The following is a 22140-nucleotide window of genomic DNA, read 5'->3' on the forward strand; positions in this document are numbered from 1 at the left end:
AGGAGAAATTGGGTTCAATATATCAGAAAACTTTCATTATCTGGATGATACCATTTGAATCTGAGAAATGTGAACAAGAGCTCATGTATTGGATGCCATTATTTGTTTCTGACTGTATTACAAAACTTGATTATTACACCAATTTGAGAAGATGCATTATTTGTTAGCTTTTGTTTTAATCGACAACACAGACGCATTGGAACTGTTTCGTTTATACTAATTAGCTAATGCAAAATTTTACTCAAGAATCATTCTTCCAGGATGTTTTTCAATTTTTGTAGGACCAGCCCTGGAAATTAATGTGTCATCTGGCAGGGTATAATAAGTGAGTTTTAAAGCAATGCTTATATTATAATTGGAGGCTCAGATGACTAAATATAATCTTTGCTGCACTGCGTTTATAACTTAGCATTCATCAGCAAATTCTAACCTAATGTACAGTTTCAGCCACTTTATATTCTTACATAAACAGGCTTCCAGATATTTTTTCCAATATTTTATTATCACCGCTTGTCTCAATTTTTTAGAGGTTTGCTTGAATTTTTTCCTAACTCCTTTGTTCAGCATGATTATTTCTTCCTTCACTGAGGCAAGAAGCAATTATATCCCTTCTTTGTTGGATGATGCAAATCATTCTTACCACTTGACATTTACTTTCATTTTTTGAATGTGTTACAGAATATAGAAAATGTTTTTCTTCCTAAACAAGTTGATGCATCCAGTGACCTGGTTCTTATACCTGGCTGGCCCATATTGTGCTTAACTTTGGTTTACCGATTGTGACACTTCTTACTGTATTATGATTTAGTCACTAATAAGCTAACATTGTTATTAAGAGCCAAGGTGGCGCAGTGGTTAAATGCAGCACTGCAGGCTACTGCTAGATCAGCAGGTCAGCGGTTCAAATCTCACCGGCTCAGGGTTGACTCAGCCTTCCATCCTTCCGAGGTGGGTAAAATGAGGACCCAGATTGTTGGGGGCAATATGCTGACTCTCTGTAAACCGCTTAGAGAGGCCTGAAAGGCCTATGAAGCGGTATATAAGTCTACTGCTATTGCTATTGCTATTGCTATTAAGGAGATTATGATTTAGTGTGGTGTATGAACCTAACCATTATCTCTGTAGCAGCCAATTTTCATTGTTGCAGAACAAACCATATAAAAAATTGAAGTTGTATCCTAGTCATTAAAAAATGAAGAGAAATGAAATTTAACCTATGTTAAGAGAAATGACAAAATAATTTAGCAATTCACTAATAAACACCTGCATACCAGTTTTAGGATTCAAATAAATAACATATTTAATATATCTGGGATGTATAACGCACGCATAAATCACTGAGTGCATTGCCAACAGGGAATGGAATAGAATTATATCATTGGGTTTTTTTTTCCTCTTGAATTATTTGCTGTGCAAAAATATTTAGCGTTTTATTAAAAATGCTTTTTAAATATTAATCCTCTTTTATCATCTGAAAATTCTGAGTCGTATCTAATTTGCCATTTGACAGCTCAAAAAGAATCCATCGCTTTCTTGTATATACAATACGATAACTGTTAATTAAATTTACATCTTGTCTTTCCTCTATGAGCACAAGGTGCTATGCAAGGCATTATCTTCTCTCTCTTTTTTTTTTTCCTGTAACACATTTGTAGCAAGAATCAAGTTTGGAGGAGAACAGCAAAGGGCCAATCAAGATTCACTGGTAATTTGGTGTAAGCTAGAGAGGTCTTTTCCCAATTTTGACTGATGCACTAGTGTCTATTACAGCCATACTTACTTTCAGAGTACCCTGGAAATTGTAATAGCCTTAATCACTGCTTGGCTGGACTACTGCTGATACAAAACCCAGTGCCTAGATGTTAGCCCACTGTTGTGGTTCGGCAGGAGACTCTGACAGCGAGGGGCCCTATGAGTCAGACCTGGAGGAGGCGGAGGGCCCTGGACAGGGTTCTGACTCCGAGCAGGGCTCAGAGAAACTAGTTGGTCCCCAGGTAATGACTGAGCTTTGGATCAGTGAGAGAGGCTGACACAGAAACCTCCTCTGAGTTGTTTCGGGATGCACGCAGGAGAAGGGCTGACCGACGTAAGGAACAATTGAGTACTCGCAGGAGATGATAACGAGCAGCTGTGGCTCGTTAGGATCTCCTCCTGCGGATAAAAGACTGATGGTGCCACGCCCTAGTGGCAGAAGTCAACGTTCCGTTTCTGTTCGAGTCAACGTTCTCCATTCGTGTGCAGCCATCAAGAAAAGCACTTGGATAAGTGACTTGATTTATATAATCGTGTTTTGTAGCAATTTATGAGCTAGGACTTTTGCCAGAGCATTTATCTGTGTTTGCAGCCAGCAAGAGCCGGGACTGATAAAAACATTCCTTTGAACGTTCTGTTTGAGCTTTCGTTTTTGAACGGACAAGGTGGGGGTCAGAACAGCCCACTAAGCAGACCAGCCCAGAAATATCAACTTCAAAGGAGGGCTAGAACTCTACTTTACTGAGATAGGCTGTAATAACAGAATCTGGCAAGGATGATTGTACTTTATTCCTCCTTATATGTCAGTGATTCAGAGAGGATCCTGCCTGAGTACCTTCCAAATACTATCTTACTTCTCAGTACTTATATTTAAAGTGTTAGTTTGGGGGCCTGTAGCTTCCAAGCTTCCATGCTTCCATGCAATGATTCAAAATTTGCAAGATGGGAACTGAAGCCCCCATTCCTTTTTAAATGCATGTGATGTTAACACGCTGCAAAGGTGCAGGGCTTCTGTAACAACACACCCCGCTTGCATAATTTGTACATGGATACTGCTAACTGATTCTTCAGCTACATTACTGGTCTACATTAGGTCTCCTCCGGATTCCATCTGCCAGCCAATGTCGGCTGGCGACTCCCCGGGGGAGAGCCTTCTCTGTTGCAGCTCCGGCCCTCTGGAACAAGCTCCCTGTTGAGATCCGGACCCTTACTACCCTCCCGGCCTTCCGCAAAGCCACCAAGTCCTGGCTGTTCCAGCAGGCTGGGGGGAGCTGAGAAACATCTACCTCCACGGAAATTGTGAATGTTGGTTTTGTTTTTAATATGTTGTTTTTGTCTCATTTCCCCCATTTCCATTGTCTTTTGTGAGCCGACCAAAGTCCTTCGGGAGTGGGTGGCATACAAGACAAATAAATAATAATAATAATAATAATAATAATAATAATAATAATAATAATAACAACAACAACAACTGCATATGGACCAAAAGTGAGAGTAGAGTGCAGATAAAAAATTAACGGCTTACTGTATCCCCTCTTTATCTATCACTCTGTGATCAAGTTATCACCCAGCCCTCTCCCAGGAAAATGAAATATCCTAGGAAATATTGTAAAGGCAGAATATTTCTCTGGATATGAAAAGAAACAAACATGTTTTGAAAGACAGAATAATTGCCTGTAGCTTCCTGCCCATCCCCATTGTTAATGGGCCAATAAGGCCAAGCTAATCCACTTACATAACAAAGGCTTCTCCACTGCAGCTGCAGGGGGGATGGGATTAAAAGCATGATATTGTTTTAAAAGACAGAATAATTGCCTGTAGCTTCCTGCCCATCCCCACTGTTAATGGGCCATTAAGAAGGCCAAGCTAGTCCCTTTTACATAATAAAGACTTCCCCACTGCAGCCCCAGTGGGGGGATGGGAGTAAAGGGATGATAATATTGGCCCTTTACTCATCTGACCACATGGCATCTGAGAACTCATCCATACCTGGATTCAAAACACAGCCTAGAGAGTAGTCCCTGCATGGCCCTATGGGAGTCTGACAACCAATCAGAATACATTTCTTACACAGGAACAGGAAACAGAGAGGTGGGACTGAACAGGTTATAAAAAGCCTGGCAAGCCCCTCCCTCAGCCCTTCTCTTCTTCCCCACCAACATTGAAGCATGTGATCACCTTTTCTGTTCAGGAGCTCAAGCCATGTGCTCCTGTCCACCAATAAAGCATCTTTCCAAGCAGCCTCCATGTCTCCAGTGTCTTTTTCCCCACTTGGAGCCGAACCCAGAAGGACATTTCTTTCATCAACTCTACCTGGTGTTTGTTTAGGAAATTGCTAATCTCAGTTCATTTCCTTCTGTCTTTTCTCCCAGGTGAGGCTGCACTCAGTACATGCTCTCTCTCTTCTTTGCAGGGTGTAGGTAGCTACATGCAAAGAGTGCCTACTTCTATACAGATTAATGGTTACTTGTTCAGCCACCATGCAAGGTTACTTACGACCAGTTCTCAAAATTGCAGCTCAAGCAAAGTCAGTGAAGAACACAGTAAGAAAAGTTGTAAGTCACTGATAAGTCTTCCACACCCTTCAACAGTCACATACATACTCTGCCACATTTACACCAGCCCCTTATGTACCCTCCTAAATCCTACACCAGCCACCCCAATGCCAGTACAATGGCATCACACCAACAACTCATGCGCCTTCACATGCCCTCCCGCACCAGGCAGCAATCACTTACTGTTGACTAGCCTACTTGCGAGCTACCTGGGACATGCAACTTCCTGCTGGCTTCCCCACTGACTTTACTTACTGGAAATCAGAAATTGTACAGAAGTCATCACTTAAAGACCTATGAACCTCAACGACAGCAAGAGGGACTTCTGAATTGCCATCACTAAGTGATGCTATCATATGATGCTGCACTTTATAACCATATTGCATACTGATAGAAATTAGTTTAGTTTAGTTAGTTTAGTTTTATTGAGCTTGTATGCCGCCCACTACCGAAGGACTCTGGGCGGCTTACAATAAAACAAGGGAGGGGGATAATACACAAGACAACATATTAAAATATACAACAGTCACAATTTCTGAGGGGCTGGATATTTCGAAAGCCTCCTGGCCTGCTGGAGCAGCCAGGACTTAACGGCTTTGCGGAAGGCCGGGAGAGTAGTGAGGGTCCGGATCTCCACGGGGAGATCGTTCCAGAGGGCTGGAGCTGCAACAGAGAAGGCTCTCCCCTGGGGAGTCGCCAGCCGACAATGGCTGGCAGATGGGATCCGAAGAAGGCCTAACCTGTGTGATCTAATCGGTCTATGTGAGGTAATCGGCAGGAGGCGGTCTCTCAGGTACCCAGGTCCGATGCCATGAAGGGCTTTATAGGTAACGACCAGCGCCTTGAAGCGGATCCGGAAACTAATGGGTAACCAGTGCAGCTCGCGGAGGATAGGTGTGACGTGGGTGTACTTGGGTGCACCCACGATCGTTCGCGCGGCTGCGTTCTGGACCAGCTGGAGTCTTCGAACACTCTTCAAGGGCAGCCCCATGTAGCTCCATTGTTAATTGGGGACGACTTGTAAGGTTGTCAACAACCTGTGATTTTTTTAAACCAAACTCCTTTTCATTATAAAACGTCCTTCACTAATCATTGGTTAGGTCAGATTACAATTTCTCAAAAGGCGCACAGCACAACTTCATCTTTAACAAGGGAGACCCAGCACAAAAAGGAAGTTGCCAAGGTGTGTTAGAAACAAATAGAAAAGACCCTAAGACCATTTTTATACCCCAATTGGACATACAGATTTTTTTAAAAAAATTGATCTGTTCCCAGGAATTTCCTTTGTATATGGAAAGCCCCATGTGTGTAAAGCTGTCATTCTTTGCTATGGTTTTGGGAAACAAGCTGCTATTAATACTATTTTCAAAATGTGTTTGAATGACTGACTTATTTGAAAATAGCTCACAGAGCTGCTATTCATTTGTTGCCAAGAGGTCATAAAACTTCCCTCTAAAGTTGTGTTCTTGTTGTAAAAACATTACATTTCTTCTTCTATTGAGGAAATGCAATACAACCCCCCCCCCAATATACTTAATTTGTGAAAAACAAAATGTTGATACAAAGAGGCACAGATTATTAGCAAAAGATTTTGCTGCCAATGTTTTTGAAAGTTAGCACTCTTCCTTTGTGTAAATCAATCAGTAGAAGAACAACAGCTTTATTTTTAGTAACACTCCTCCATTTAATTCTTTGAAAGTATCAACTGCATACTAATCAAGCCATATTTCTTTTAAAAGAGGTATTATCAGAAAATATAATATCTGATCTGCTCTCACTGAAATGCATGGGGGAGAGGAGGGAGGGAGGGAAGGACAGAGAGGAAGGAAGTTGCTTTATAAAACCACTTCTACCATTAGCCATTTATTATGTCGATAGCAGCAACAACAGAGAAGAAACTGTGTTCATTCATCTCTACTTAACTACATATCCACATTTATTCTTGACTTGTTTTAAGAATAATCAGTTGGGCAAGAGGAATTTTCTTTAGGATAAAAACTAAATTGTAGGAACACTGCCCTGACCTCACGGGAGAGATGATGACCCTATATAAATTAGTTTGAATGGGGACTTATTGAACGATCAAAAACATATTTTGACTTTATTTCAGATACTTTGGGGTATTAGGCTCAAAGAATCACAGGTAGATGTTATATTAATAGCAATGATTCCTTATTCAACTAAGTCAAGGAAACAGGCAAAGATCATGTATAGTTTTCTCTTCCTTCAGAATTCAAGATCTAATATTTATAAACTGCTAGTACCTCAGCAAATAATTATATTTGTAACCCCATACAGATTACACCGCATACCTTAGGGCAATTGGGACCATTTCGAACTCAAATTTCTATCCACAGTTATTTCAACAAGACCCCATCCAAGTGCCATCTTTGTCTGCCATCCTAAGCATGAGTAAAACACTTGGAATACAGTGAGAATTGGATGAATATGTTTAGGACTGTACTGTAATCATAGAAGCTAATTACTGACACAAAGAAACTTTGAGTCACCTTGTAGAGTGAGATAGGTGACATGTAAATTTAATAAATAAATAAAACAAATAGATCTCATTGCATTCATTACAGGCCAAGGCAACCATCTTACCTCTTTGAAAGACTGCTTCTCCTTGTATTATGGATGTATTTGTCAAGAGTACTTGCGCTTGTATTCTAATGCTCGAGGGGCTTTCCTTCAACAGCCCAACTCCAATAGTTAGATTTGCTCCAGGTCGGATTATTTTAGGAACCAACAATAGGTATGTGGGTCTATAAATCACAAAAATAAATAGTCTTGATACTTACTGATAATTGTTATTAAAATGCATAATATTATGTTACTATTGCCGCCTGTATGAACTACAACAACTTTGAGGGAACTAAGGCAACTCATCACAAATTGTGTCTTGCTCTCATCTCTTATGCCATTTTAAATTCTTAAAGTGTTTTTTTTTTGGGGGGGGGATATGAAAGCAGAGGAAGATATATAGGAAATATATAGGATATATAGGAAAAAACTTGTTTGTATCCTTATATAGTTCTAGATTAGGAAACGATTAAAACTTAAGCAACAGAGACCTGAATCTCTGAGAGATACTGAGATGAAGATACAGAAGCAGAAGGAAGGAAGTTTTCCTCCAATAATGAGAAGAATCTTCGTTAAAGATCTTTCCCCAGGCTTCAATTCATGCCTGCAATCATCTATATCCAGAAAGTAGTTGTTTGGGCAACTTAAACTCAGCGGCTAATACCCTGCATTTTTGCACCAGATTAGCAAAATGCAAATTTAGGCCTCCCGTGGAGAACATAATTCCCCCAAAACATGCTCTTCCCCAATTTTCTACCCAACCCCTTTTATTTTTCCTACCCAGCGTTAACAAGCGACGAAGCCACCACCAAGCCCCAAATGAAAGGGAGGATGGGGAACAGCCAAGAGCTCCTCCGGGTAGCGGGAACAACGTCCATGAAGAGCCGCATCTTCCTTCTGGGGGAACCGGGCAGCCGAACTGGAGACAACGGTGGTCCCCTTCCCACTCGCGGCGCCTCCCCTGCCTTTTCGGGCTAAACCGAGCTAACTCGGGAAGTGAAAGCAGCTCCTTGTGTCGAAAATTGGGGTAGCGCCTTCTGCAAAGGCAGGGCTCTCCTCCTCCTCCTCCTCCGCCCCCCTCCTAGGCCACTCGGAGGCTCCTGCCGAAATGGGGACGGGCCTTCGTGCCCACGAGCCCCCACCCTCCAACTGGAAAGGCCGGGGAGAGGGAGCTGGAGAGAAAGCGGAGCTGGCGGGGGTTTTACGCGCTTCCTTTCTGGTCCACGGTGCACGTTCTCTCGCTGCCTTAGGTCCGTCAGCCGAAAGAAATTGAAGTTTTTTTAAGCGCAAGCCCAGCAAATTAGGGGAAAAGAAATTGGATTGCTAGGAGGAGACATCTAATGGGTTGAGTCAGAAATGGAAATAACGGTGTTCCCGCTTGGCTGGTTTGCAACAGGCTGCGACCTTCCTCGCTGAAGTTGGTAACTAATCTTCAGTTGATTTGGAAGATGGATCTAAGGGAATAGGATCCGAGATGTAAAGCTGACAGTCGAAGGCTTAGCTCCTTGCCAGAAAGCTGGAGGGAGATACTTCACCAATTAGAAGATTTTAAAACATAGCTCCAGTTCTTTGGGCTTTGCTGCCTTTATTATTATGGTTCATTGCACAATCAACCAGATGTTTGTACTGAGTTTGACATTTTTATCCACCCCGTTGAGTACTTCTCAAGCACTTGGGGATAGATAGGAGATATTGTTTAATGAAGTGCTAAGGTATTGTTGCAGGATGTAAGACATCAACATTGATATGCTAACTTCCATTCTGTTATTTCCAATTCTGGAATTGTATTCTTTTCAGATACCCTCTTTTTATAGGACTTGATTTATAATAACGGGGGTAGGTTGCTACTGGCATTACTGTTGGTTCGGCGCACAAAATATCTTCATTTCTGCCAACACTGCATTATATACTTCAAGTAGAATTTGTCCCACACTATCTTGCAATTCCTTATATAATTCTGTCGGTAAACTGTCAGGGCCTGGTGCCTTTTTTTAATTGAACATTTTTTTAAAAAAACTTTTACAGATATTTACCTCCCCTCCCCACCCGAACCACACCCCCCCCCCCGACTTCCCAGAACAAATACAGGGTATAAATCTTTAACAAGCATATACTAGAATAAACTTAAAGTTAGTATCATCTTTCATTTGAGCTTTAACTCCTCTTTTGTTTGGCTAACTCTAAACAGATTATATCGTTCCTCGCTTTTTCAGTCATAAACTATCTGGAATTTCTTAGTCCCGTATTTATTTTGAGTATAGTCAATCCATCTTCTCCACTCCAGTTTATATTTCTCATTTGAGTGGTCCTTGAGATATGCTGATATTTTAGTCATCTCTGCTAAGTTTGTTACTTTTAATGTCCATTCTTGAATAGTAGGCAAATCTTCCTTCTTCTAGTACTGCGCCACCAGCAGTCTTGCTGCCGTTATTAAGTACCTGGTGTCTTGTTGTTGTTGTTGTTGCTGTTGTTGTTGTTGGATCGCATCTATTAATTCCAACATCCTTATTTCTTCATTTAACATATTTTTGATTTCTTCTGGGATTTTTGGCAATTCCTCAAGACATTGTAATGTTTTCTCTTCTACATGGTAGTCAGTCTCTTTATATAATTTCTCATAAAATTCCTAGGCTATATTTTTCTTCTCCTAATTTTGATAGTGTATATTCCCCTCTTCATCTTGTAATTTGTTAATCCGTCTCTTCTCTTTCTCTTTTTTCAGTTTATATGCTAGCCATCTCCCCAGTTTATTAGCATTCTCAAAAGCGTTTTGGTTTATCCTTTTTATCTGTTGTGCTGTGGGAAGTTATCATCCAACCCTCTCCCAGAAAAATGAAATATCCTAGGAAATATTGAAAAGGCAGAATATTTCTCTGGATGTGAGGAGAAAGAAACATGTTTTAAAAGACAGAATAATTGCCTGTAGCTTCCTGCCCATCCCCACTGTTAATGGGCCAAGCTAGTCCACTTTTACATAATAAAGACTTCTCCACTGCAGCTCTAAGGGGAAGGGATTAAGGAACTTTACTCAACTCTCCACATGGCATCTGAGAACTCATCCATACCTGGATTCAAAACACAGCCCAGAGAGTAGCCCCTGCATGGCCCCATGGGAGTCTGACAACCAATCAGAATACATTTCTTACACAGGAACAGGAAACAGAGAGGTGGGACTAAACAGGGTATAAAAAGCCTAGCAAGCCCCTCCCTCAGCCCTTCTCTTCTTCTCCAGCAACATTGAAGCATGCGATCACCTTTTCTGTTCAGGGCTCAAGCCATGTAGTCCTGTCCACCAATAAACCATCTTTCCAAGCAGCCTCCATGTCTCCAGTGTCTTTTTCCCCACTTGGAGCCGAACCCAGAAGGACATTTCTTTCAACAGTGCCAAGTCCTTTTTTTCGAGTAGACTCAATTTATGTTTAAGTCCATTTGTTGTTTTATATTTCTCTCTTGTGGCTTATCTTATAGTTTCTCCTCCAGTCTTTTGTATTCCTTTTCCAGAAAGTTCCATCTTTGCTTTTTTAATTTATTTTCTTTCGCCGTATAAGATATGGCAACTCCCCTCATATATGCCTTCGTCATAATTTTTTTAGAGATGTATCCTCTTTGTTGTCTTCTTTAAAGATGAGATGTAGTTGCTTAGCCATCATTAATTTAAATCAGGGGTAATCATCCTTTTTATACCTACTGCCCACTTTTGTATCTCTGTTAGTAGTAATTTTTTCTAACCGCCCACCGGTTCCACAATAATGGTAATTTTATGAAAACCTAATGAAAATTTTTAAATAATGCTATGAATTTTTTTTAAAAAGTCAATTAAATTTTTTAAAAAAGGAAAGTGCTTCAGTATTGGACAAAACCCCTACCGCCCACCATGAAAGCTGGAACGCCCACTAGTGGGCGGTAGGGACCAGGTTGACTACCACTGATTTAAATTATTCATCTTTTAAAATTGATCTTTTCAATGTCCATCTTGTCGTCCTCTTTTTTCCTATCAAACTAATTATCATTGGGTTATGGCCCACCGAGAGGTTCGTGTCAATTTCAACTTCCTGATTGCAATTCTATTGATGTCCAGACCAGGTCAATTCTGGAGAATGATTGGTGTTTATTTGAGTACTATGTGTATTAGTTTATGCCCTGATTTCTTTCTCTCCAAACGTCTTTTATTTTCAGTTCCTCTACCATTTAAAAAAAAGTTTTTGGTAAAGTTCTTTTCTTTCCCTTTTTTGTCTCATTGCTTTTATAGTCTAATTTTTTTATCAGTTATTGCATTGTAGTCTCCCAAAATGCAAATGTTGTCATGTTATATCACAAATAATGTTATGTAATTTCCTATAAAATTGCTCTTGTCCTCCATTCAGAGCATAGATTTCTACTAATAGAATTTTTTTTTTCTGATTAACTTAAGGATTTTTTTTTCCTTTAAAGAGCAAGTATCAGGAAAGGGGGGAAGTGGGACTTGGCTTTTCTGCTCTCTTTAACAATTTTTTTTTCTCTTTACCCTTCTGTCTGAGAAAGGAGGGGCTACTGGGTGGACTGCTCATGTAGCTTTGCTTTTCATTGTTTTGGTTTTCTTATATTTTCTTTTCTGCTCTGAATATAATTTTAATTAATTCTGGGAAAGTTTTGAGGTTTAAGATGTAAAACTAAACCTATATAAAAAGAAATGATTTTGAAAGATTTTGTTTGCATTTGTACGTGTTTTAACCTACTTAATGAGAATATGCTTCCATCTGAATGGAATCTGAACTAACTCACATTTTACTAAAAGCAGAGAACTGACACAAAAGTTTGATCCAAATATATTTCAGAGCATGGACCCAAAGTACTCTATTTAGATTGCCTCGGGTTCTGTTCTCAGGGTAATTACCTGAGTAATTAGCAAATACCAAAGGGAGTCGAGATGTTGATCCAAGTACTCCCTTCACCTAAATGTGCTTTGCAATGAGACAGGGAAAAATAGGCAGGTTGTATTTAAATGAAGCCAGTACTATACCATAAAGAAAATGGAGTTTTGTTTGCAGTTTATTATGCAACCAACTATTTGTGTCCAAAAAGTTTTGGTGCTTTTTTTTCTTCATTGTATTGATTTCTGGCTTCCAGGTACAATTGAAATGCTTACAAGAAATAAAGCCTTATTTATGTTGGCCAAAGAGCAGAATGAGAAATGGAAGTTTTCAGACTCTTACAGCATAACTGTATTTCCATATTTCTATTTCTTTGGCCACATCAGCTGCAATTCAGGTATTTTTATAATGTGAGCTAAGCAGTCGTAATAAGGGTGCTACATATGATCATCAGTAGTGTCTTTACGTCCTTAGATTCTATCCTTACCCAAACTAGAATTATTTGAATTAATAGGTAGTAAAGAATTTTGAGTCTCTCCTTGCCAGTATTTAAGATTGAGGAGTGACTAATTTGATATACTTTTCTCCAGTGGTGTGCGATCCAAGTATTTAGAGATGACTGAGAATGGAGGTGATAAATGGATGGAGAACCTGAAGATAGACAGACCTTCCCTAATGAAAAAGAGATCATCCTAAATAGTTTTCATTTAAAGAAAAATGGCCTTAAAATGGCTCTCTTTGAGCTGATCATGCTGTGAGAAAATATTCTTTAATTTGGAGGAGAAGCTATCCTCCGTAGTAATTATTTTATGCCATAATGTGTTTTGTGTGTCTCCTTATAAAAATGAGGAATTTTGAGGGAAGGAAGTAAAGCTTTCTGAAAACATTTTATACACTGGGGAAATGCTACTTCCTTCCTAAGCATATTTTATTATTACTGTATTTGCATGTCTGAGGGGGGAAATGGATTGGGTAACAGAATTGAGTGTCTGAGGTATCTTTTTACATGATGTCATTTCTCACAATTTCACTTTATGTGGGGATGAAGGACTGCAAAATACATCAGAAAAGGAATGATACTGATTTCAAATTGCAATACTGCTCATACAATTCTCCATACTTTTAACTACCTCAATACTATGTTGAATGTACAATTTTGTGGAGATCCATGACTTGAAATAACAAGCACATTGTTCCTAAAATTCTTATGTGTCCAATGCAATCCTCCATAAATGAGACAGCAGAGCAGACATCTGAAAATTATATTTCAGGCCCTTTACACTCAAAATATTAGTTAATAATTAACACTGGAATTGCGGTGGGAGAGTTAATTTGTCTAATCCAACCAGCAAAACTGACCTAAAACAAATGATCTTATTTAAGATATTTATTCAAGACACAAGTTGTTGCCCCTTTTAGAAAAAAAAATCTAAAAGATGGGAAATGTGGAATGGAAATTGTGACAGAAGCTCAGAAAGTATATGTGAACAGAGATGGAAGAAAGGATAAGAAAGTGTTGTCAGTTGTAGGAGTAATGATGGATAAGAGGTTAGGAGACCAGAAAAGAAAGAGAAGGGACTTTGGAAATTGAGGATAATGGAAAGGAAGGTGGCAAGGCAGGGGAAGAGGAATGTGGGCAGGACAAAGTGGAAGGACTCAGTGTTTTAGATGTGAAAAGGATGGACATTTTTCTAGAAACTGTCCACAAAAGAAAATAGAAAGAGAGAGGGAACAGCAAGTATATTGACAGATGGATGAGGATGAAGAATAGGATGGGAAGGATGAAATGTTTGTTGGTTATTGTGGATCATTTGACTCAATGGGGGGAAATGCAAATGCAAATACTATTGTTAGAATTTTGTTGGAACATATTGTACCCAGAGGAAAGAAGTGGGAATATCACCATGTAAGATGTTATTTGGAATACCAAATATGGGGAGGGAAGGTCTACCAAACATTGAATTAAAAGACAAAATGTTTAGAAAAGATGTACAGGAACTGTCCAGATGTTTTTTTTCTCTTAAGACAGAAAGGCATTCATGTGCAAAATGCCACCCTTGAACTTTGCAGTGCACCAGTTAAAAGCAGGACAGTGGGTGCTGATGAAGACCTGGAGAGATGGAAAACAAACTCCAAGTTGGGAAGGACCTTTAATTGTCCTGTAAACTACTGAGACTGCATTTCAAACTACTGACAAAGGGACTCATTACCTCTGAATGAGAGAGCCTGTGCCAGCCCTAAAGGAATGGAAGGTGGAGTCTCACCAAGGAGACCCACTGAAGCTGAAGTTTCAATGGACTTAATGGACTGGTGGACAATCATGCTACTGATAGGAAGGGAAATATTTGCACTCGGACTAATTTTTGTGTTATGAAGAGCAGAGTGGTTGCCTATGCTCTTCCCTCAATTGCAGAAAACTATGATTGAACAAATTCCATTGCGTGCCCTCCCGGATGTCTTGGTTTTGTAATTGTACTTGTGGATATTGTTGTTGTTCTTCTCATTGTATTGATTGTGTTTTGTGTGTTGGGTATAAGGTGTTTATACACCAATTCATCACTGGAAAATGGACCACAATATAAAGAATTTGGAATTGGAATAGATAGAAAAGGAAAAGATCCATAGGGTTGGCTAGAATTGAAAAAAAAAACCTAAAACAAATACATAGAAGTATAGTTATAATATCGGGAATTTGAAACATTAGAATTGCCTGAATTCCCCATGAGAGTTGAAAATCTGTTTGTACAATTGGCTGAAAAAGAGAAAACTCTTACGAAAGAAAAAAAAACTGTTTTATGTGCAGTGGTACGAAAATGGGAGAACAGTGGCCATGGGAAGTCTTGGAAGCTATCCCACAGATATTCAATAATATGTTTAGATTATCTGGACTCTGTCAACCAACTTAGTGGGAAGGAACTGTTTTACAAGAAACAAGAATGTAACGGTGGGAGACCTCATATGTTTAGGGCTCTGGGACTAGGAATATAAATTCTGGACGTCATCCAATAATGGAACAGAGCCTGAAAACTTTGATACCACCATACTTCATTATCTGGGTAGTAAATCAGAAGTGTGGATTGCCCCAGATAATATGTATTGGATAGGTGGCAACCTTGCATATGAGAGATTATCAAGGAATTGGTCAGGATCCTGTGTTCTTGGATGGATCAAGCCCTCCTTCTTCCTGTTACCCATCCAGTCCAGGCAGGTACTGGGAGTCCCTGTTTATGACCCGGTAGGCCTGCAAAGGCGTAGAAGGGACATGGAAATGGCATTTTCCAATTTCCCCTGTAAAGAGTTGGTCGAGTATGAAAAGACTGATGTTTGGGACTCGGAAAGAATAGTCTGTACCTATGGGCGAATTACTTGGGCAGAGAATGGGTCATATGGATACCTGACACCTATCTATATGTTAAACAGAATTATCTGATTACAAACGGTGTTGGATCTGGCTGGTAAAAGGTTAGATAAGGCCCTAAACGTATTATCTGGAGCCACGGACAAACTCAGGATAGCAGTATACCAAAATAGATTGGCCCTGGATTATATCCTGGCTAAGGAGGGAGGTGTGTGTGGGGAAAAAAATTAACCTTTCTAATTGTTGTTTTCAAATGGATGACACAGGAAAAGTCATTAAACAATTGACCACTGAAATGAGACAACTCACTCATAATGCTGACCAGAAATGGAGTGGATATAACTTTAAAGAGATCTTTTAGTGGATGGTTCCCTAAACTGCCTGGTCTGCAAGCTATAGTGGCTCTAATAGGTTTAATCGCCACAGGTGGTATCATCATCCTATACATTCTCCCCATCTTCATAAAAACGATAACTAACAGCCTATCATTATTAGCAAAAAGGGAAGCAGTGACACAGGTGATGGCAATGTGGGAATATGAGAGAATAACGGGTACATAACATTGTGAAACTCCTCCTAAAAGGCAGAAGAGTTTCAATGGGGGGAATAAAAGAGAATTTGACAACTAGACAGATTCTTTGGGTATTAAAAGTTTCTTTACTATGTGGAATGGGATAAAGGAATGATTACCCTTAAGATTAGTTGTTCTGTTTGCTTCCCCTAACTAAAACAAATGAAACAGGATATTTGTACCAATTCCCCCCTGTGGGGAGGTAAAAAAGTAATGAATGTCATGTCTCTGTTTTGGGAGATTGTGTAGAGGTCTACATGACACAGGAAAGGGGTCTACGTGACACAGGAAGGCCAGGTATTTGGGGATGATCGATAAGTTGTCAAAGAGTATAAAAGACTGTACAGAATTGCCATTCGGGGTTCAGGTTTTGCTCCTGAACCTTTGCGCAAATAAACCTTTCCCTTTGACAAAGAGCTGGTCTTGTCTCATTTTCTGCAACATTTCTGGCACCCCAGATGGGACAACCAGGCGATCTTTCACTCCGGACGACCAGGACCCCACGCTGGCGGAAGGATCCAAGCCCCGGGTACCTCAGGCGCCACGAGGCTTCTTGCTTCGGAGGAACGGGGGAGGACACCTTCCACTATCGAGGGAAATCCAAGTCAGCCCAAGGACCCTTTGTGTAAGGGAAAGGAGAAAATCTGAACAAATCCTGGCCAGGACGAGAGGGAATACAAGACCTGCTGGCAGGCAAGTATAATATAGTGTTGTGTACCTACTCCTCTAGAGAGTAGAAGAGGGTGCCTGATCACCACCCTGGACTCGGGACGTCGATCCTAATGAAGTCCGTGTTAGGTTGTATGGGAGGTTAAACCACTGCAGTTTCCGTTGGTGACTGTCGAGTATCCAGCACCGCGGGTCAGTGATAGTGTTTTAGAACATGGGAGGAGGAGGTAGTGTCCTGAGAACACCCCTCCAGTGTATGTTGAAGAATTTTAAGAAGGCATATAATGGGGATTATGGGGACCCTCCAGCAACCCAGGCTAATTTAAAAATATTTTGTGAGTCAGAATGGCCCACTTTTGGTGTAGGATGGCCCCCAGAGGGAACTCTGAATCCTAGGGTTATAAGCTTAGTCCATCAAGTTGTAACAAAGTCAGGAACTGGCCACCATCAGATGAACTGAAGAGAAGTTCTATCTGAGTTTTGTTTAGTTGTTGTTGTTGTTGTTGTTGTTGTTTTTTACCCAAAATGACTGAGGAGTCCACAGGGATAGTTAGAAAGCTGCCACAGCAGCAATAGTTGTCTTTAAAAAGGAAAGTGGAGCTCAAGCCCCACCCAGATGCAAGTGATGTGTTAATGAAAGTTGTCTCTATAAATCTTGGATCTTTAAAAATATGCCAGCGCTCTGCTGGGAAGTCCAATCTAGAACCTGGCCAAACAGTGTGTGGACAAACATCTCTATACGTTGTCTCTATAAATCTTGACCTTTAAAAATATGCCAGCGCTCTGCTGGGAGGTCCAATCTAGAACCTGACCAAACAGTGTGTGGACAAACATCTCTATACGTTGTCTCTATAAATCTTGACCTTTAAAAATATGCCAGCGCTCTGCTGGGAGATCAAGATAGAAACGGAACATCACAGGGCAGAGACAGGTGTTAACAAAATAGTGCTTAAAGAGATAGAACAACGGGCGTAACTTCGAGCAAAAGTAAGAAATTTAGCAGGTAATAAGGTAAAGCCTGACTGAATGGGAAGACCTAGGTAATTGGACTTGATTAATTTGATGTAATGTCTGTTAAAAATTCTTAGGTGTGAATCTATACTAATAACATGTAGAATTGAATGGCGTTGAATCGATTGTGATATGTTTAACCAAGCTAGCAGAATAAATAAGCTTCTCAGCTTGGGCTTGAAGCTGTGGGAAATGGGAGCATAGTTAGGATTTAAGCTGCTCTCAAAACCCTTTCCAGGAGACCTACGTCTACCGTGAAGGGAGTAAATTTCTTCGCCGGTCAGAGAAGACGAGGAGGCCGCTTGTGATGTGGATCCCAGCGAGGCCGCCCCCCCCCGAACTTTCGCTTCACGAGGCCGGTCCTCCCGACCTCTCGCTTCATGAAGATTTGTTTCAACTGCAGATATCAAGCCAGCCTGAAACGGGGAGGGAGGGTTTGGTATTTGGGAGGGGTTATTCGATGTGCTGGAGGAATGTTCTAGTATTGACTGGATGGTTGAAATACGCATGCGTGGGTGCTTCCCGCCTGGACCAACGGCCTCGGCATTCCATCTTCGTGATGCTTTTTGAAGTTATCTCACACCTGACACTTGAAGGACTTATGATTGGCCTGAGGCTATGATCCCAAGGGGTGGGGAATGGACTATTCTATATATCAATTGCTTTCGCGCCCAATTAAACAGACTTCGCTTCGCAACTGCTCGCTAACCATTTGTAATTAGTAAAAGTACTTTTGATTTCCAACACATGGAATCTCTTGGTCTTTCTTTCCTAATTATATAATGGAGGGATGCTGACAAAGACACTGGAGACATGGAGGCTGCTTGGAAAGATGGTTTATTGGTGGACAGGACTACATGGCTTGAGTCCTGAACAGAAAAGGTGATCACATGCTTCAATGTTGCTGGAGAAGAAGAGAAGGGCTGAGGGAGGGGCTTGCTAGGCTTTTTATAACCTGTTCAGTCCCACCTCTCTGTTTCCTGTTCCTGTGTAAGAAATGTATTCTGATTGGTTGTCAGACTCCCATGGGGCCATGCAGGGGCTACTCTCTGGGCTGTGTTTTGAATCCAGGTATGGATGAGTTCTCAGATGCCATGTGGAGAGTTGAGTAAAGTTCCTTAATCCCTTCCCCTTAGAGCTGCAGTGGAGAAGTCTTTATTATGTAAAAGTGGACTAGCTTGGCCCATTAACAGTGGGGATGGGCAGGAAGCTACAGGCAACTATTCTGTCTCTTAAAACATGTTTCTTTCTCCTCACATCCAGAGAAATATTCTGCCTTTTCAATATTTCCTAGGATATTTCATTTTTCTGGGAGAGGGTTGGATGATAACTTCCCACCGCACAACAGATAAAAAGGATAAACCAAAACGCTTTTGAGAATGCTAATAAACTGGGGAGATGGCTAGCATATAAACTGAAAAAAGAGAAAGAGAAGAGATGGATTAATAAATTACAAGATGAAGAGGGGAATATACACTATCAAAATTAGGAGAAGAAAAATATAGCCCAGGAATTTTATGAGAAATTATATAAAGAGACTGACTACCATGTAGAAGAGAAAACATTACAATGTCTTGAGGAATTGCCAAAAATCCCAGAAGAAATCAAAAATATGTTAAATGAAGAAATAAGGATGTTGGAATTAATAGATGCGATCCAACAACAACAACAACAACAACAACAACAACAACAAGACACCAGGTACTTAATAACGGCAGCAAGACTGCTGGTGGCGCAGTACTAGAAGAAGGAAGATTTGCCTACTATTCAAGAATGGACATTAAAAGTAACAACCTTAGCAGAGATGGCTAAAATATCAGCATATTTTAAGGACCACTCAGATGAGATATATAAACTGGAGTGGAGAAGATGGATTGACTATATTCAAAATAAATACGGGACTAAGAAATTCCAGATAGTTTATGACTGAAAAAGCGAGGAACGATATAATCTGTTTAGAGTTAGCCAAACAAAAGAGGAGTGAAAGCTCAAATGAAAGATGATACTAACTTTAAGTTTATTCTAGTATGTGCTTGTTAAAGATTTATACCCTGTATTTGTTCTGGGAAGTCGGGGGGGGGGGGAGAGGTTGGGGGGGTTCGGGTGGGGAGGGTGCGGGAGGGGAGGTAAATATTTGTAAAAGTTTTTTTATAAAATGTTCAACTAAAAAAAGGCACCAGGCCCTGAAAGTTTACCAATAAAATTATATAAAGAATTGCAAGATAGTGTAGGACAAATTCTACTTGAAGTATATAACGCAGTGTTGGCAGAAATGAAGATATTTTGTGCGCCGAACCAACAGTAATGCCGGTAGCAACCTACCCCTGTTATTATAAATCAAGTCCTATAAAAAGAGGGTATCTGAAAAGAATACAATTCCAGAATTGGAAATAACAGAATGGAAGTTAGCAGGTCAATGTTGATGTCTTACATCCTGCAACAATACCTTAGCACTTCATTAAACATCTATCCCCAAGTCCTTGAGAAGTACTCAACGGGGTGGATAAAAATGTCAAACTCAGTACAAACATCTGGTTGATTGTGCAATGAACCATAATAATAAAGGCAGCAAAGCCCAAAGAACTGGAGCTATGTTTTAAAATCTTCTAATTGGTGAAGTATCTCCCACCAGCTTTCTGGCAAGGAGCTAAGCCTTCGACTGTCAGCTTTACATCTGGGATCCTATTCACTTGGATCCATCTTCCAAATCAACTGAAGATTAGTTACCAACTTCAGCAAAGCAGGTCGCAGCCTGTTGCAAACCAGCCAAGCGGGAACACCGTTATTTCTATTTCTGACTCAACCCATTAGATGTCTCCTCCTAGCAATCCAATTTCTTTTCCCCTAATTTGCTGGGCTTGCGCTTAAAAAAACTTCAATTTCTTTCGGCTGACGGACCTAAGGCAGCGAGAGAACGTGCACCGTGGACCAGAAAGGAAGCGCATAAAACCCCCGCCGGCTTTGCTTTCTCTCTAGCTCCCTCTCCCCGGCCTTTCCAGTTGGAGGGTGGGGGCTCGTGGGCACGAAGGCCCGTCCCCATTTCGGCAGGAGCCTCCGAGTGGCCTAGGAGGGGGGCGGAGGAGGAGGAGGAGGAGGAGAGCCCTGCCTTTGCAGAAGGCGCTACCCCAATTTTCGACACATGCTTTCACTTCCCGAGTTAGCGCGGTTTAGCCCAAAAAGGCAGGGGAGGCGCCGCGAGTGGGAAGGGGACCACCGTTGTCTCCAGTTCGGCTGCCCGGTTCCCCCAGAAGGAAGATGCGGCTCTTCATGGACGTTGTTCCCGCTACCCGGAGGAGCTCTTGGCTGTTCCCCATCCTCCCTTTCATTTGGGGCTTGGTGATGGCTTCGTCGCTTGTTAACGCTGGGTAGGAAAAATAAAAGGGTGGTGGGTAGAAAATTGGGGAAGAGCATGTTTTGGGGGAATTATGTTCTCCACGGGAGGCCTAAATTTGCATTTTGCTAATCTGGTGCAAAAATGCAGGGTATTAGCCGCTGAGTTTAAGTTGCCCAAACAACTACTTTCTGGATACAGATGATTGCAGGCATGAATTGAAGCCTGGGGAAAGATCTTTAACGAAGATTCTTCTCATTATTGGAGGAAAACTTCCTTCCTTCTGCTTCTGTATCTTCATCTCAGTATCTCTCAGAGATTCAGGTCTCTGTTGCTTAAGTTTTAATCGTTTCCTAATCTAGAACTATATAAGGATGCAAACAAGTTTTTTCCTATATATCCTATATATTTCCTATATATCTTCCTCTGCTTTCATATCCCCCCCCAAAAAAACACTTTAAGAATTTAAAATGGCATAAGAGATGAGAGCAAGACACAATTTGTGATGAGTTGCCTTAGTTCCCTCAAAGTTGTTGTAGTTCATACAGGCGGCAATAGTAACATAATATTATGCATTTTAATAACAATTATCAGTGAGTATCAAGACTATTTATTTTTGTGATTTATAGACCCACATACCTATTGTTGGTTCCTAAAATAATCCGACCTGGAGCAAATCTAACTATTGGAGTTGGGCTGTTGAAGGAAAGCCCCTCGAGCATTAGAATACAAGCGCAAGTACTCTTGACAAATACATCCATAATACAAGGAGAAGCAGTCTTTCAAAGAGGTAAGATGGTTGCCTTGGCCTGTAATGAATGCAATGAGATCTATTTGTTTTATTTATTTATTAAATTTACATGTCACCTATCTCACTATACAAGGTGACTCAAAGTTTCTTTGTGTCAGTAATTAGCTTCTATGATTACAGTACAGTCCTAAACATATTCATCCAATTCTCACTGTATTCCAAGTGTTTTACTCATGCTTAGGATGGCAGACAAAGATGGCACTTGGATGGGGTCTTGTTGAAATAACTGTGGATAGAAATTTGAGTTCGAAATGGTCCCAATTGCCCTAAGGTATGCGGTGTAATCTGTATGGGGTTACAAATATAATTATTTGCTGAGGTACTAGCAGTTTATAAATATTAGATCTTGAATTCTGAAGGAAGAGAAAACTATACATGATCTTTGCCTGTTTCCTTGACTTAGTTGAATTATCTGCTGAGGTACTAGCACAGTGATGGCGAACCTATGACACGCGTGTCAGTGCTGACACGCGTAGCCATTTGGCGTGACACGCACAGGATTTCATGCGATTCATCCTCGGCTCCTGCACGGCTGCCGAGGATGAAAGAATCTGTGCTGGAGGAACGGGGGGGGCGGGACGTGTGATCTCCCCCACCCACACTCACTTACTGTATCGCCGCCGCCCCTTTCTGAGCGCAGGGGCTGCTG

At 40.8% G+C, this 22140-nt stretch overlaps 2 protein-coding genes across 2 annotated transcripts in view; one reads left to right on the forward strand and one right to left on the reverse strand.

The window, feature by feature from the left end:
* CD109 (CD109 molecule) overlaps positions 1-8274 on the reverse strand; it is a 74748-nt gene extending 66474 nt beyond the window's left edge. Inside the window, exons 1-2 of the mRNA XM_032216177.1 lie at positions 7671-8274; positions 6912-7072 (exon numbers count right to left, since the gene is read on the reverse strand). Of these exons, the coding sequence (XP_032072068.1) occupies positions 6912-7072; positions 7671-7780 (271 nt within the window). The 5' untranslated portion in view covers positions 7781-8274. The remainder of the gene's footprint in view (positions 1-6911; positions 7073-7670) is intronic.
* An 11904-nt stretch (positions 8275-20178) lies between these two features.
* The window catches only part of LOC116507204 (CD109 antigen-like), a 79136-nt gene continuing 77174 nt past the window's right edge, over positions 20179-22140 (forward strand). Inside the window, 2 exon segments of the mRNA XM_032215179.1 lie at positions 20179-20714; positions 21310-21470. Coding sequence (XP_032071070.1) covers positions 20605-20714; positions 21310-21470 — 271 coding nt within the window. The 5' untranslated portion in view covers positions 20179-20604.

This window comes from Thamnophis elegans, chromosome 4 (assembly GCF_009769535.1).
Source record: "Thamnophis elegans isolate rThaEle1 chromosome 4, rThaEle1.pri, whole genome shotgun sequence".
Lineage (NCBI taxonomy): Eukaryota > Metazoa > Chordata > Lepidosauria > Squamata > Colubridae > Thamnophis > Thamnophis elegans.